A 17,810-nucleotide genomic window follows, 5' to 3' on the forward strand; every position below is an offset into this window, starting at 1 on the left:
TTATTGAGTGCCTGAGCAGATCTGGTCTCCCATTGGTTCCTGGAGTGGAGATGGACAGCCATGCTGACGAATGGAAACACAGTAAAATACTACGGTAGGAATGACCGGTTGAACAAAGCGTCTATTGTTAAATGTTCCCTGCACTGAACTGTTCCCAGTTTAGAGACTATGTTGAGGTAAAGGCTCTCTCTGTGGTCTAATTATACGTTGTAAGATGGTAAACATTGACAGGTGAATCCAGATAGAAGAGATCTTCTCCTGTGAAATATACCTTGGGGTAAGTGTTCTGTGAGAAAGTGGACTGAGGGGTGATGAGGACAATCTTCCCAGCGAGAAGACATTTGAGTCTGTGCAGGTTTGCTGTGTTACCGCAGTCTTCGAGGTGGCCCAGAAGTGGCCACACTTTTACCAAGCTCATCTAGTGTAAAAACAGCTTTTGTTTATTCATCTGGTGAAATGGTAGGGGTAGTGCAACTCTTCATGTTGACATCTTACTTTACTTTACCAGCTGTCACCAGAAATTGGGTTCAGAGGAACATTATATTTGACCTGGTGAAGGTGAAATTCATAAAGACACACACAAATCATACACTAGCCCTTTCAGTAGCTTCACATAAAACCATAATTTAAACGGTACGCATTAGACTTCAACTCTTTTCCTTTAAACACCCGAGAGGAAAGGAGCAAATGGGAAAATCACATGTTTAAAATCCTCATAAATATCCAAGTCAGTGGAAGGTAAACGCCACCATTCTCCAAACACGAACCGCAAAACCAGAACTGAACAAATAAACTTTTCACCATCCACAGAGGGCACATGGTGCGAATGATGAACGGTCCTCCGCGTTTAAGAGTCACACATAAAAATATGTGGCGGCTTTTAAAGACGTCAATTAACTAGTTTAATTTGTGTTTGATTGTTGCCTCGCTCGCATATGCGAGCACTTTTCTCTCAAACCATGGAGCAAGTAGCCTGCATTCCAAAGTTTATGGAAGACAATTCCCCCTTTTCCCGTATCTGCCTGGGCCATATCACACCGCTGCATGACTGGCTCTAAACTTTGGAAAAATGTGTTTTTTCTGAGATCTCAAAAATGGATTTATTGGAACATTCCCACTTGAGGACAAACCCCTGACCTCTTTTGACTGCAGCTGTTGTGGTGATGGAGCCCACTGTTAATTAATTACATCCCATTTGATCGTTTGACTGATATGGCTTTATCACAAATGTTTTATGATACAAACAATAGCTACATATAGAAAACCAATTCTGAGAGCATTTATTTACAAACATAAGTACAAAATCGATTCCTGTATTTAAAAACCTACAAGTAACAGACATTATTTATGAGGCCTTGCAAAAATGAAGTTTTGGCCTATTTTTAATGTGCATTATTGTATGAGTTGGTGTAATTGACTGAAAAAATGTTTCCAGTGTTTGTCCTGAAGGCACAGGGTATCTGTCTTCATGTATGCACTTAAAATGACTTGAAACTATTTTCTTTCACCAAAGAAATGAGATTAGAAAGCAAACATCACTATACTGTAGTATAATTTGTAAACAGGAATATTACATCAAATCAATTGCATACATATTCACATCTTTAAAATACATGGCTTTATTCCCCTTCTCTGTCTCAACGCCATCCCTCACCTCTCAGTTTAAGTAGCAGAAGGGCAGTGAAATCAGCGCAGGATCAGAAACAAAAATCAAAGGCTCCCCTGTGGGTCTTGCTCATTGACGAGCTGTGTGAGGAACTATTTTCACAGCTGGAGAGTTTAAACTGTGTGTGTCTGGAAGATTTCTACTGCAGCCACAGCCATAACCTCCTCCTGCAGGGTGAGGTACAACTGGATAATCCTAATGACCTCCATTACAACAGCAATACACTGGCCTTCTAGAAGCAACAGCCAACTCTCTCTACCTTCAACACTGATATACTGTATTTTATACACATAAAATGTCTCATCTAAAATATTTGTACAATAAAAACAATACAAAGACATCAACGGTCTTTACTTTTTAATTTCATTTTTTCTCTCATACTTTGATAAAGTAGATACTACAAATAGATATACATATACTGTATTATTACAGATTAGCATAATGTATAACATTACTGTAAATTCTTGTGTACAACACAATAGACTGATTTTTTGTTTTTTTTTTCTCACCAATGAACTGGACTGCGAGTAGACATAAAAGAATCTGCTTTAAACTGTCTTCAAAATAGAAAAAGTAAAACGAAGAAATGGTGTGAAAGCACTGTAGCGTCCATGCAGATATGTATCCAGTGTAAAACAAGCATCATATATGTTTTGAATAAACCTATTTTCATCCACTGTGAAATTAAATGAACGGCTTTTGAAAGATATTTTACAATATTCGCTGCCTGCTGTTATTTTCACTTGCTGTCAAAGGACAAAGCAACATGTCATGACATCAACAACTTTTTCCTCTATCTAAAGGGAATTGAAGCCCTCTTGGAAGGCTTTTTTCTTTTCTTCTTTTTTTCTCCCACTCTGCATAGTATGTCTGTATGTGCTGTAATACTATCCCTATGTGCAGGCAGTAATGCCTGGTCAGAGAAATCACTTTTCATTTGACTCTATGCTCTGACCCTTTTTCTCCCATGAGAAACATCCCAAATGGGAACCACCTATGAATTTCCAGACCCCCAGTTCCAAAGTTACAATAACAACGTTCTAGCTCCAGACAGGATTTTCCAGTTAAAAAAAAAAAAAGTTTTTCCCTTTAAAATGTTTGATCCCTTTCCTTCCTTGTGCTGTTTATTTTTTAATCCTCATTTGTCACTTTTTTTTATAATATTCCATAATCCTTGATCCTCACAATCCACATGTGAGAAAACAAACATGTGCTGTACCTCACAGACATAAGCGACTGTGTGTCTGGTAATGTTTACATTCTAATATGCCACTGTCCTCCCTCAGTCTCGTCTTTTTCTCACAGTACATGTACATATGTGACCTTTGAGTCTGTACCAAGGTGGTTCTTGGCAAGGCACTTGTATGTGCCAGAGTCTGATGCTGTGGGCCTCTGAATGATAAGCGTGCCCTGTGGGTGAAGTAGTTCGCTTCCCATAGGCCGGCCTTGTTCTGCTGCTGACAGCACTGAGTAATCGGGCAGCTCCCAGGTGATATCTGGCTTGGGGATCCCAGCGGCGACACAGTTAAGCTGGATTGATGTTCCTCTCACTGCCTTCACGTTGGGAGGTGGCCCTGTTGTGATCCGGGGAGGGGATGCGATGATTATGACAGGGACAGTAAGCACAGCCTCCCCAGCATTGTTACGAGCCCTGCAGATGTAGTTCCCTTGGTCGCGTAGATTAGTATCCTGAATAACCAGAGTACCATTCTCTAATAACTGGTAGCGCCCAAAGAGTTGAGGTCGAGTAAGAGTGTGGCCACCAGGAATAGTCCAGTAGATTCTGGGTCTGGGACTCCCATCAGATAAACAATGAAGGAAAAGTGGGTCTCCAAACATGCTACGTATAATGCCCCTAGGCCTTGCCAGAATGTAAGGCTTCTGCCCAACATCCAAAATTATTAGCTTCTCAATGTAACCCATGAAATTCCTGGCACCACAGCGGTACTTCCCAGCATCTTCTGGGTGAGGGTTGTAGATGACTAAAGTCCCATCACTGCCTAGGTGGTGACGAGAGCCGCTGTTGGGTTCACCAGTAAGCCGAGTTCCATTAGGCAAAGTCCAGATGATCTCTGGCATTGGGTGTCCATCAGCAGAGCAGTTCAGAACTGTGGTTTTCCCAATCCGAGACACAATTCGTTCGTTAAAGGGGTTCTTGAAGATCGGCCTTCGGAGCATACTGGTCACCTCCAGCTGCACAACCATTACTGCCTCTCCTCCATCATTCCTTGCCATGCAAATGAACTCTGCTGTATCAGTTGGTCGCACATTACGAATCTCTAATGTCCCATTATGGTGGACATTAATCCTGCTGCCAAAGTATGGTGCTGTAAGGAAGATGTTATCAGGCATAATCCAAGTGACACTTGGAGTGGGATTGCCTTCAGCCTTACAGTCTATTAATTTCCTGGAAAATTTAGCAGCTACATCTTTGATTACAGTCCTATTCTGCTGGTAGCCATTGATCACAGGAGGATTCCCATCTATATCAAGCTTGTAGACTTTTCTATTTTCTCCAGCAGGGTTGCGAGCCATACAAACATAATCCCCAGCATCGATAACCTTCACATCCCTGATATCCAGAGAGCCATTGACATGCATTAGGTAGCGTTCATTAGATGCTGCAATTACATCGTTGGTGGGCAGCATCCACAGGATCTTGGGTTTGGGTTCCCCAAGTGCTTCACAGTCAAAGCGGATGTTCCCTCCAGGCTTCACCCTGGCATAGGTCTGGCTGGGCGGACGTATCCTGGGAGCAGAGGTCACTACACTGATATGTACAAGCATCTCGTCCTTGCCCACCTGGTTCTCAGCATAGCAGGTGTAGTCCCCTTCCTCTGAAATACCAACCTGGAGAAACATGACACAGTGATTAAAATTTTGAAAAGGCTTTTATGTATCATGGAGGAAGATGACATGCCGTTACATACCTGGTTTAGGTAGAGAGTCCCATTATCAAAAAGTGTATAGCGCCGTGCACGTCCGCCTCCACTGCTGGCATCAGACTGAAGCGCGCTATTGACCACTGTACCATCTGGTAGACCCCAGGAGATCTCTGGCTTGGGTGCTCCAGAGGCTTTACAGTCAACCTTCAAGGCCTTACCGTAGGGTACTTGCTTCTTTCCATCAAGCTTAGGCTCTATCTTGGCTGGCTTCATTGACACACTGACCCTCATCAGTTGAAAATCATCACCAACTTTGCTTCGTGCCACACAGAGATAGTCTCCAGCATCTTTATCGCTCACAGTTCTAACAGTAAGTGTACCATTATCCAGGACTTGAATTCTGCTGCCCATCCTGGAGAAATGCAGGATAGAAAATTACAGAGAGGCCAGAATAAAAACTGATCAAATAAAAGTGAGCACCATTTACTATAGTGCAGGACAAGGACAAATGACAGATATAATATTATGACTTAAGATACTGGTATAAAACTGGCATTTAGAGGATGCAAAAACTGTAATCCATGACCTATGCTTTTTAAGAGCTATGCATTTACAGTATTATGGTAATATATCCACAGAGGTATTCATATAGTTGTATCTGTTCATGTGTTATCTTGAAAAATAATGGCTTGATGGCATGGATTTTGCTGTGCATTCTAACAGGAAGAACTTAATTGTTTTACTTTGGGAAGAACCTCAAAGTAAAATCAGATTTGTAAGCATTCTACAAAAACTGTGTCTTGTGTTTTCATACACCACAGTCACGTCGATAATAACACCAAAGAATTTTTAGATTTTACAATAAAGGGACATGAAAGAAACCTAGATGACAAAACAAATGAGAACACTGTGGTTGAAAAAAATGCTTAAATAGTTAAAAATTAACAACGGAAAACTGGATTAACTACTTACAGCAAACAAACACGTACATAAAATCCCTTTGGGAGACCGAAGAGACGAAAGATTTTATGAACTGACCGGGAAACCAAGACAAGGCCTTGACAATGAATGAAAAACATTAGCACGTCATTGTCACGTGTTTCTTGAAAATAATAAGCTGTCTGTGTTGAGCTGCTTTTTCTCTGATGTTGCATGCATCGAGGGAAGTTATATTGTTTACAGACAAAGCATATACTGTAAGTAAGCCAATATTCTTAAAGGCACTCTCCTACACTAAATATATTTTGAGGTGTTATGAAAAGAAGATGACTAGCATTGACAATACAATAAAATGGCTAAGGTTTAGTGTGCAGCCATCCTCCTTTCAAATTACCATTTTTCTTTCTAATGTAGGCCTACTAAATGTAAATGTGTGTCATACTAAACAAGCTACTGTTAATGAAAATATAATACGCTATTAGTATTGTGACAATGCATGTTTTCATTCTGATTAACCTTAATTCAGTATGGTCAAGCTACTTTAGGGATAATCCAATGTCAATACAGGAAAGCAAAAATAAGCAAATATGGAAACCCTATACTTGAAATGAAATAATCCCTTCAGTCTTTAGGCACTTAGTGCATAAATTGAGACTCATTACTGAGTTTTGCACGGCCTTAAAACTGCTCAAAAACTGCTTTATGTATCTATTTTGTCCAAATGTTAGTCACGTCTGTTTTAGCTTTTGCTGGTAAGCTTGCTGTAAATCCTTACATCTATTCTTCTGTGCATTATTGTCACCAATCAAGTTATTTTTACCTGTGCCACTGATCCACCACAGCTTTAGAGGGCAGCCTCCAGATGACCCTGGGTTTAGGGTCTCCTGTAGCTGAACAGTTGAGTCTCAGCTGATCTCCGAAGAACAATTCAGTCATACGCTGGGATGTTTCCACTATTTGAGGTGCAGACTCTCGCCTCTCAACTGTCAGGGTCACCACCCTTCTTTCTGAGCCAGTCGAGCTGGTAGCAATACATTCATATTTCCCGCTGTCTGCTTGAGTCACATCCTTTATGTGGAGGGTTCCATTCTCATACAAGGATATCCTTGTGTTACTGGCAGGTCTGTTAAATCGTACCATTGAGCCATCATGGAGGACCCAGTGAATAGTAGGCTGAGGGCTGCCTTGGCCAGTGCAGGGTAGCCACAAGTTTTGGCTTACGCCAGCTTTCATCTGCTGTCGTTTCTCCTCCACGATGCCAGGGGGAGCTGCCACCACCTGCAATCGGACTGTAGCAGTATCAGCTCCAGCTGGATTACTAGCGATGCATTTGTAATGACCTCTATCATAAACAGACACCTGCTCAATGACCAGAGTCCCCTCGGGAGATACTGACACCCTACCCTTCTCTGTGTTCAGACCCCTGACCTGGGTTCTGTTGGCCAGGATCCAGGATATCATAGGTGTTGGCCGACCCTCTGCTTTACATTTCATCTCCACAGTCTGTCCTGCATGAGACTTTATGTCGCGCATTTTTGGCTCAAGGATGCGTGAGGGGTAAGCCACTACAGAGAGGGTGACAAGAAGCTTCTCTGATCCATGATCATTCTCAGCCAGACAGAGGTACTGTCCACGGTCCTTAATGTTGGCATTCTGAATAGACAGCGTTCCATTGCTGAACACCTCAAACTTGCCCATCCTCCCCTTGATGGTCAAGGTGCTTCCTGAAGGAGAGAAAAATTGGATTTCTTCTAAGAAACATTCAATTTAAAAATATCTAAGAACAAATTCAAACCACCTGGAAAAACATTAACAATAGTGATACTTTAGGTTACTTCTTAAAACCCACTTCATCCCTATTCTGATTTTTATTTACCTTACCTACCTATTACCATGTGCGCTGTTTCATGTTAATTTTGATGTTTTCTAATTACTTTCATATTTTTATTATGTTATTAAAAATGCCTTATAAATACACACAATAAACACCATAAGATTTTAATAAAACAGACACAAAATAAACATAATTGCTCTGAGACGTCACAGTCAAATATGCAAATATACTGTTTGCAAACAACAACACAGTGCTCTCTGCTCTTTGAAATAAATGGAAAATATTATAATTGCCTAACTGACTTTCATTTACTGAGCATTAGCATTTCTAGATATCCTATCATACATAACAATATTATAACAATACCTGTGCTTGTGGAGAAGCGCTTCCAGGTTATAGTTGGTTGAGGGATTCCAACAGCCTCACATGGCAAGAAAGCATCTGAGTTAGATAACACAGTGAAGCTGGCTGCATTGCCCCCAACTATCTTAGGTTTGCTTGTCATGACCTTCGTAGTGGGTTCAAAGCTGGCAATATTGGCACTTGTAGCTTCATTGCCAGTGACATGATTATAAACACTAGAGATGGCACTGTGTATGCCTATGTTGTTTGTGGCAGGGGTGTTGGTGTATCCTTGCTCAGCTGTGAGGATGGTCATTGTGTCAAAGGTAAGGCCTCTATCTGCACCATCTCTGGCACCACTGCTCTGCACAGTAGGTCTGACTCTCCTCTGTGTTGGTGGTCTGATGTTGCTGTGGACTCTGGTCTGAGCTGTTGTGTAAGGTCCTTTTGTGGTAGTTGGCATGAAAGTTGTGGTGGCGGTGAATGTGGTTGAGGGGATCCAAGGTGTCTTGGTTGTAGTATAGGCTGGTAAACTGCTAGATGTGCTCAAGTCAAAGTCCTCATATAAGTCAGTCTCCTCCTCTGAAGTGTGGTCAGTGGAAACAGCTATTGCGGTTCTGTCCTCTTTCCTAGATGGAGTGTACCGGGGCTTGTAGAGTGAAACAGTCCGATGTGGTAGTGTGGTTGTCTCCATTGTAGTTTCCATAGTTGTTACTGCTGTAGTTAAAGCCTCAGTTGTAGTAGTAGGGTGTAATTTAGTGATTGTAGTTTTCCTGAAGGGTCTCCTGCCCCTAAAGGGCCTCCTTCTCCGCCCTTGCCGTCGTCCTGTCCCACCAGGCCGCTGTCTGCTCACAAACCAATTATCCGGTAGACCACCAGACCCAGATGATATGGCTTCATCAGGATTTCTGACTGAAGGTGGTTTGACAGTAGGTGGGGAAGGTAGAGTCTGTGATTCTGGTGGTGTTTCAGCAGTGGCGGAGGACCTGGAGTAATATGATGAAGAGGTAGTAGTTAGAATGTGAAATCTGGGTCCCAATGTTGTGAACGCAAAATCTGCAGAGGACACATCTCCATAGTCATCATCTGATGAGCCCTCTTTGTTCCCTGTGGATGGTGAAAGAGTCTCAGGTTCAGCCAGTGAGTTTGCAGTGGTGGTGGGAATAGCAGCAGGTGCTGTGGTTAGGGTCGCTGTTGTAGTTTCAGCTGTAGTTGTAGTTTTTTGGGTAATGAGTGGCTTCCTTAGCCTGCTCAGTATCTTTTCCCTCTCTCTGCCTCCAAACAGCCTGTTCCATGGAATCCTTCCACGAATAACCTTAGAGGCAGTTGTAGTCGTAGTGGCTGCAGTGGACACTGATGGTTCTTTATTTGGGGTCAAAAATGGATTAACTGTAGGGTCAAACTCAGGGGCATCAGCAGAGGTTATGTAGCCACTGGAAACTTCTGGCCTTGACTCTGTGTGGGTGGAGGGGGTATTTGAAGTAACATAATAGTTTGTGGTAGAAGCTGCAGTTTTTTGTGTGGTGGCAAGTCTCTCTGTGTTGGATGAAGCTGTTGGTTTCACCACATCAGAGGTTGCTGTCTTCTTTTTGTCTTCGTCACAGTTGCAGTCTGAGGGGAAAAAATGAAGAAAAAAAGGAAAAGGAAACAGATACACAGAATATCAGCAAAACAAGCACACACTGAACAATACAGCAAACATTTAACAATGGCTGTGTTTTCTTACAAAACAACGTTGCTTACCTGTGGTCAGCTCAATTCTATATGGCACTGTGGCATTCCCTTCCTTCTTCACTGAGGGCTGTTTAAGTTTATTGATGAAGGACTGTATGTCAGTGATCCTGCCGGGTTTAATGATCCTCCTGCGGCCTTGGAACGTCCTCCTGCGCCCCCCTCCTCTGCTGTTCTTGTGTGGAATGATATGGATCTTCTGCCGGGAGATGATTGTGGATCCTGCGGGCAGGCGTGGGGATTTGATTGTTTGGGTAGTGTGGAAGGTTATCTCATCTTGCTGCCTCTCTGTGGTGGTGACGGCTGTGTATGTGGTCTGGCTTTCTGGATCTGTGGATGTGTGAACAACTAGCTCCACTGGGCCTGGGCCATCCCTCATCGGAGTGACATTAGGGTCCGTGGTAAATGAGAGCGCCGCCCAAGTGGACGTCTCTGGCTGTGCAGGCTGTTCTCCTGAGAACTGGAGCTGTGTTTCTTGTGATGAGTCTGTCACAGTAAGTTGGAGAGTGACGGGGCGCCTGTTTGAGCCTTGCTTGGTACTTCTTTCCAGGGCAGAAAATTCAGAGGTCTCATCAAAACTAGGCAGAACTGTGTTGTGTGAAATACTGTTGTATGGTGTAACCGCATCACTTTGTCTATCACTCCTTTCTGTTGGATTGTTTGTGAATGTGAACTTGATTGGTGCAGAATCTGACTGTGTATATGACTCTATTGTTGGTGTGTTCTTACTTTCTGTCACTTGGCTTGAATCAATGTGATTGCTGACTGTTTCCATGGCAACAATTTGATTTGTTGCTACTTTACTATGCTGACCTGTCTCTGTGGCTTTTATCGTTTCAGGCTGCCTGTTCTCTTGTCCAAATATTCTAGTTTTCCGTGTGTTACCTGTAGCTGGTTTGACTATCCTTGGAACAATGATGAGGTGGTCCTCATTATGATCCTCACCAGACCCAATTTCACCATCACCAGAAAGACCAGGGTTTGAGTCTGCATTTCTCGCTCTCTCTTTTTCTGTGTTAGCCTTTATTCTTGATCCATCTTGAGCCTTTTTCATAAATTCAGCAAATTTCTGTGGGTCCACTTTCCTGGAAGCTTTATCAAAGACCCTACTGCTCCATGTGCGTCGGCTGCTGACTGGCCTCCTTCGCTGCAGTAGTCTACCTCCAGAGCCTCCCCTACCTGGTGACCTGAGTCTGGGGTAAGGCCGATCTGAGGTGACAGTCCTGGATTCCTGCATAGTTCTGTCAGAGGGACTGGAAGAGGGATTCTCATTGAAAGTGACTGTTTGACTGTTTTCACTCAAGCTGGGGTCAATCTTGTCCTCCGTCTCTGTCCCTGATCCCTCACTGTCCAAAACTGTTACTGTCTCAGACTTCTCTTCAGTCACTGTCAGCTGAGACACAAGCAGGTCAATTCCAAGGTGATTTGCAACTAAACACCGATAAAATCCTCTGTCCCTTGCTGTGAGACCCTGGATCAGCAGGGTTCCATTCTCATACACTTTCCTGTTCCCATGAGATTTGTCCAGTACCGAGTGATCAGGGAGTATCCACTGGGCAGAGGCAGGAGGACTCCCTGAGGAGCTACAGTCAAAAACCAGATTTTCACCCAGTGGCCTGGAGAGTTGAACACCATTGACCTCGGCTTCTTCCACATCAGGGGACAGAACTGTTACTCGAAAGACAAGGATATCTGCATCCAGGTAGTTTGTGGCAATGCACCGGTAGACGCCTGTGTCTGAGGCATCTGCACCCCGTAGAGTGAGCTTCCCTTCAGCACTGATTATGATCCTCCTGTCATAACTGGAGTAAGGAGCTCTGACCTTACTTCCATCTGGTAAAATCCACTCCAACAAGGGCTTTGGCTCACCCTCGATTTGGCAGTTCAATTGTACCACGCCACCTATGTTGAAAATAAAAGAAATGTTTTATTACAGTAATATTGCTTTCATATTTAAAATGCTCAGTAGAGTTTTATAATATAACATGTATCAGTTAAGAGTTTAATTATAGGTAGATGAAGACTGAAAAGAAGGTCATATCAGTTGTCAGCTAGTTAGTTAATTAAATTAACTTCATTAATCTGTAACTCCCACCTGTAAGTACCGTGTGCTCAGTCTCGGTCTGATTATCTCTCTTAATCATGGTCCAGGAATAGCGGTCCCTCTTTGGTGGTGTGTTTTCTACACGTAGGTTGACCACAGACTGATACTTAATGTGCAAAGTAGAGTAAGTGGTAGTAGTGCGGTCAAGCTGGAAGCTCACCTCTCCCTGCATCAACCATGGAGGGGAAGCTTTCATCTCAGCCTCAATGTTTGTGTGAATTCCTTCCTCTCCCTCTTTTGCTTTCATCTGACTATACCTGTACACCATTTCTGGGCTTCTGGCAAGCATTAAGCCTCTTTCCAGTCTCATAGGAGAGTCACTGTAGGTGGCCAGAATCTGCCACAGCTGCTGTATATGCTCATAGTCAATGTTACACACCAAATAAGTAGTTATGGCAGCAGTAAGTAAGGTGACATTGTTTCTCTCCTCCACCACCAAGGTTTGTGTCAGGTTCTCGATAGCAGAGGGCCTCTGTACAGTGCAGGATAGACTGGCATCATTGTGGAACTGGTTAGTCAGGTTCATTTGTATGGAGCCTAACGGGGCAATAAAATCCTTGGGGGAAACTGGAGTAAAGTCCCCCTCATCCAGGCTGATGTTCTTCTGTTTTAGGTGGGGTTGGATCCAGGGTTTGGTACAAGTGAATGCGTCACCGGGGAGATGGGATAGAGGTCTGTTGTGGTAAGGGGCAGGATTTTCACAAACAGGGCACAGGTGGCCTCTCAGATATCTCCGGTCTCGCTTGCATTTCAGCACACCTGGAAACATTTAAATCAAATGGTGTAGTGTTTAGTTGGTTGCATGTAAGAAAAGGAACATTTACAGTTTCCACATCATGGGCTAGCCAAACCAAAACTGATCAGTAAAACCTGTGAAGCAGAACAGATCATCATCACCATACAGAACTGTAATTTATGAGTTGACTTTTACATTAGCCAAGTCATAAAAAATGTATAAATTTTCTGTGTGTTTAGTGTTTTATGAGAAGAAAAATTGATCTTTGCCTCCCGTGATGCCTCTGCAAATATTTATATGTTTCACTTGGATAAACCTTTCTTACTTTGGATACAATCACATGCACTATTAGTCTGTGGGAGAAAAAACAGACCACTTTAAAAGTCTGAGTAGAATAACCTATTAAAGTACTAATGCAGTTAGCAACTTTACCAGCTGTGTCTTATTAAAGCTGCTAGCAAATGTTTTTTTTTTGCATGCATGCATGCATGCATGGAAAATGGTTAGATTAAGAAATACCCCTTCATTAAGAAAGAAGAGGCTCTGTTCCCTTGTAAACATGTTACAAGCTTACACCTCTCTAAATGCTTTCAGACTCTTCCAAAGCAAACACTCCTCACCTGTGTTCCTCTGTGCCCACACTGAGAACCACTTCAAACGGCAATCACATGTCCATGGGTTGCCATGGAGGAAGAGGTTCTCTAACTGGCTGCAGCCTGAAAAAATACCTGCCGGCAAAGTGGTGAGGAGGTTGTCTGACAGGTGGATGTTTCTTACTGAGGACACCTTGAACACCTGGCTGTGCCTCAGTGTGATGAATGTGTCTGGGTGGACCTGCTGGAGGTGGTTACCCTCCAGTTGGACCAACTGCAGGTTGGTAAGGCCATAGAAAGCCTCTGGGCTGATGAAGTCTATGTGGTTGTGGTCAATGTGGAGTCTCAGCAGACTGTCCAGGCCTTTGAACGTATCTTTGTTGATTTTCTTTACTTTATTAAAGGACATCTTCAGGACCTGTCACAATATTATTGAGAGTTGGAGAATAATATTGACTTAAGACTATGTATTATGTTAACACATAACAGCACATTAATGAGAGATGCCATGAAATGTGAAAACAGCAGTATAATTTGAAAATAAGTCTGGAAAAGTGCTGTTGATATGTTGTTTGTTATAAATCCAGTTACTTGAACATCAAACATCAGTGGAAGTATGACAGCACATATCGACACCAAGAACCCATCTGTTTATGTATTACAACATTGTACATTCTTGATATTTGTGTGTTATCATGCACAAGTATTGCAGTTAAACGTAGGATACTGACAGGATGCCTCTACTCCAACATTACAAGACAGGTCTATAATCTGTTCACAAGAGACTGACAAACACATGATTTTACCTGTAAGGACTTGAGGTCTTGGAAGGCTCTGTCTTCAATACTATGGATGGTGTTACTATGCAGCATCAACAACTCTAAGTTCTCAAGTCCTGAAAGATCATTTTCTCCCAAGGCAGTTATACTGTTGTACCTAAAGCAGAGAGATGAAAAAGAGACTTAAGGCTATCAGCTCAAATGTACCACATTTTAAGTTAATGAAGAATGAAACAACACAACAGTGAAAAATGAAAAATGCCATTCAGGACTTTTGTTTTGTTGCTTTTGGAAGATACAGTAAACTGCTGATTTTGCTTCAATACTGAAGAGAATTTTGTTTCAAGTCTGGGGTATCCCCAGACTGTAGTGTGGTGTAGTGTGGGACTTTTGTTTTGTTGCTTTTGGAAGATACAGTAAACAGCTGATTTTGCTTCAATACTGAAGAGAATTTTGTTTCAAGTCTGGGGATACTTCAGTTAAAGGTCCTGCACCTCCCTCACAGGTGTTTTGAGTTGAACTGGCTGATTAGACCTCTACTCAGATTTAACTGGGGCACTGCAGGGTCACCACACTTAATGTACAAATAAAACTGGTAAAGGTCTATATTATCTTCCCTCTCTTAAAAGGTAACAAGAGACAGAAACCAGGTACAGACACAGGCCTAAAGGTGTGATAACACCAAAACTTGCTCCTCATTCATTTCAGTGAAGAATAGAGGATGTGTTTTTCACTTCTGGTCCTGCTTTTCATGCCAGGCATTTTGCCTTCTCGTAGCAGAAAAAGCACAGGTGTTACACATAACATTAATGATGGGTTCCATGTGTCCCAGTAAGCCATGCCACTGAGCCAGCTTGCACAATAGCAGTGCCTTGGAACTGAGATTCCTAAATGGAATGCAGCCATTATTAATATTAGTAAATACAACTGTGCAAATCGTGCCATACGTGCCATAGTCTAATCAGAGGTCTAATCAGGCACAACAATTGAAAACAACTGTGGGCATGCACCATAGACGTGCATTATTGAATCACATTAAACATTTGGCTCTGGCTTTACACCATAAGGCAATGTATAGGTGTGGTAATTTAATATGTTTACTTCGAGGACAGCCACACAGGAGGTTAGAATAAATATTTATGTGTTTGATATAGTGCCTGTAAGCACATTTACAGTTCAGAGGAAGAGACACAAAACTGGACACACAACTCTGGCACCATGCTTCAGATTTCTGAGATGCTAATAGCAGAAGCTAGCAGGTAACGTTAGCAGGAGGACAGGGCGGGACTTCAGGTCCTCTTTGGCAAACAGAAACAGAAGATTTTGCTGCAACAGTTTTTTTTTTTTATAAAAGTGGGAATCCAGAAGAGAGGAGCTAGCTGGTATTTCATATAAAGTTTGTTTAATTGTCATAAATTGTCTATCTTAGCTAATAAAAAGATATTAGCTACTGCTATTAGCTAACGTTCACAAATTACCCATTTTAGCCTGAGCTACATTAGCTTGTTAACCATTGCAAATTTAATGTGTGCCAGCTGCTGTAATGGCCAATGAATGAAAAATGACCACCATTTTCATTCTTTTATTTTAAAATTTTAACCCATAAGTTTTATTACCAGTGATATTAGCCTAGTTACTTTAACGCTTAACTAAAAGGACGCTAAGTTTTCGTTGGCTAACATTGACGTCAGTTTCTTTGTAATGTCACTCCTGTTTATACAGTGTGGTTTAAATCAATCACTGAGTATCTGCACTTCTCAGATCTGCCATAAACTGGAAAGAAAGCGAAAGCTCACCCCAGGTTAATTCTTTCCACAGCTGGCTGGATGTGGTCAGGTATCGCGGTCAGGTATCTGAAGGTGCAGTGCACTTCAGTGGGAACGTAGCAGACGCATGATTTGGGGCATTCGCCGCTCGTCTGCAGCACAGCGGCCAAGAACAGCAGAGCCTCCAGGAGCCACCTCCGCAGGTATGAAGCGCTGCAGGCGCACACACTCATTGTGCACGGTGATGGGACTTTAGCTGCACGGTGAAGGAGGGCTAGACTTTATCCTGAACCATTAATGAAACCCACCTGGAGACAGAGGCACAGCGTGTTGAAGCCTTAACTTACGCCAAATAGTAATTACAGAGAGACAGATCAATATAAATTTTCAATCGGCTGAAGCGGATGAAAGCAACATTAGTGCGAATTTTTTCTATGTAGCTTACAGCAAGATTTGCATCACTTCAACTTCACCTTCAACTTTTTACAACTCATATTACTAATTATTTAGTTATCTGTTCTTATTTATAGGCATTATTAATAGGAACACGCACACGTATGATGGCAATAAAGTTAAACATGGAATAACTTTACATGCAAACTCTTATACAAACATGATAAATTCTATTTGTAATTGTAATAAGTAGCAGATAACTGTTTAACCCTGGGGAAAACAGTTTCCCTCACCGCACTTCAACAGCTGTAGAAAACGGAGCTGCTGCACTTGTAGGAATGTAAAAATCCAGATGAAAAGCGTAAAAGGTCCTCATTCAGTTTCAGTGGTTCTCCAGTTTGATTTCACTGCGTCTGAGGCGCAGAGGGACATTTCTGTGTGAGCGCCTGCAGCTGAGCGCACTTCGGCGTCCTCCGCCCCCCTGTAATCTGCTGCAGGGTAATCCCAGAGTAACTGCGGCTCTAAAATACGCAGGCAAGAGGTCTGCTGCAAATACCACGACGCACTCTTAAACGCCATCAAAAACACAATCCTTCCTCACAAGGGGGACAAGAGTGGAATTAGTAATTGCCGCCAAGACAATAATATGCGATTTACATGATTTAGTTTTAGAAGTGGGTCACCAAATTGTTTTTCACAGAAGCAGATCTTTGAAGAAGCGTCTAAATGCTTCCCTGATGTGATATATTAGATATTGCTCCTGGATAATTTTCTGATTTTCGCTTGTTCTTGGTTCTCTACTATAAAAACAAATGGTACACGATGCAGTTTGGACATGGTATGACAAGCGCCCCAGACTTGTCTTCACTACCAGCACCCTGATGGAGGACAAATGTGTCACATATTAACTCAATAAGCGTTTTCTTGAATCCTTTGTTTTTATTTGTGTGTTTTTCTTATGATAAAAACCACAAGCCAGCAATCATTCCAGGCATGTGGGGTCAGTTTCTTTTTTTGTCCTTTTTCCAAAATCCAGGTCCAATTTTCCAAATCCAGTCCCACAAATCAGCATATTTAAAGGTGCAGACTTTCCCTTCACATTCTGTTTATGTCCAGTAGATATATCAGATATGTAACACGATATGGCTGACCCTTTCCTGACTATTAAGACCAAGACTCAAGGTAAATTATAGAAATAATTCTGCATTTACAGGTGGAAATTTGAGATGCAAACCTCTAAGTACATTATTTTGACATGGTGTCGCATAGCGTCCCAAATCTCTAAATGTGTGTCTCTTGAATTCAACCTGCATTTTCCAGCATTTTTGGATGAAATGATAACTGTGCTAGATGGCAAACGAACCTCCATCTTAAAGTTTGCATGTGGTCAAGTTGTGATTGACTCACTGCGACTGTCGCCATAAACGTCACTTGTAAACAGTATTCATGAAACAGTACCCATCAGAGCACAGCTGCCGCAAGCTGTCTTTAAATCAGATAATGTGTGTTTTGGCCTCACAAATGCTACTGTATGTTCCCTCTCACAAAACTGCTGGTTCGCCATATCCGCATTGTTAAACATCAACACACACACACACACTTTGGACACTATTGCATGCACACAGACACTCAATGACCACACAGACACTGTTGCACGTATAGGCACATTTTCAGAGGGGAGATATTTAGAATTTGCAGTGTCTGTAGTTACACATGAGACGGTTAATGACCGGAGTATAATCTTTCAGCCATATTTGAACCACAGAGGAAGAAGCAGAGAGATCAGATAACTTAATTTCAAGTGTGTTAGTGGACCGGTAATTTGCGTGGAATGGAGGTTTTATCAATGACTTCAGGTCACAGGCGTGGTTGGCATGTTCCGTTGCTGTTGCCATTAGTGTTGTTTACTTGAACATCTGGACAACACACTAACACATGTGGACAGCAACAACTCTTCTCTTCTCTTCTCTTCTCTTCTCTTCTCTTCTCTCCCTCGCTGATGACTAAATCAGATTTTTCAAATTGTCGATGCATGATATACA

General features: G+C 42.3%; 1 protein-coding gene across 1 annotated transcript; it reads right to left on the minus strand.

Annotated features, from left to right (window-relative positions):
* Positions 1-1,931: 1,931 nt before the first annotated feature.
* On the minus strand, positions 1,932-15,608 carry igsf10 (immunoglobulin superfamily, member 10). Its single transcript, XM_041940713.1, has 9 exons — positions 15,406-15,608; positions 13,637-13,766; positions 12,858-13,248; positions 11,493-12,260; positions 9,410-11,299; positions 7,691-9,277; positions 6,311-7,214; positions 4,597-4,963; positions 1,932-4,516 (listed from the first exon to the last, which is right to left on the minus strand). Exons 1-9 carry the CDS (start codon positions 15,606-15,608, stop codon positions 2,966-2,968), a joined length of 7,791 nt encoding a protein of 2,596 aa, XP_041796647.1. The 3' UTR covers positions 1,932-2,965.
* Positions 15,609-17,810: the final 2,202 nt, after the last annotated feature.

This window comes from Chelmon rostratus, chromosome 7 (assembly GCF_017976325.1).
Source record: "Chelmon rostratus isolate fCheRos1 chromosome 7, fCheRos1.pri, whole genome shotgun sequence".
NCBI lineage: Eukaryota > Metazoa > Chordata > Actinopteri > Chaetodontiformes > Chaetodontidae > Chelmon > Chelmon rostratus.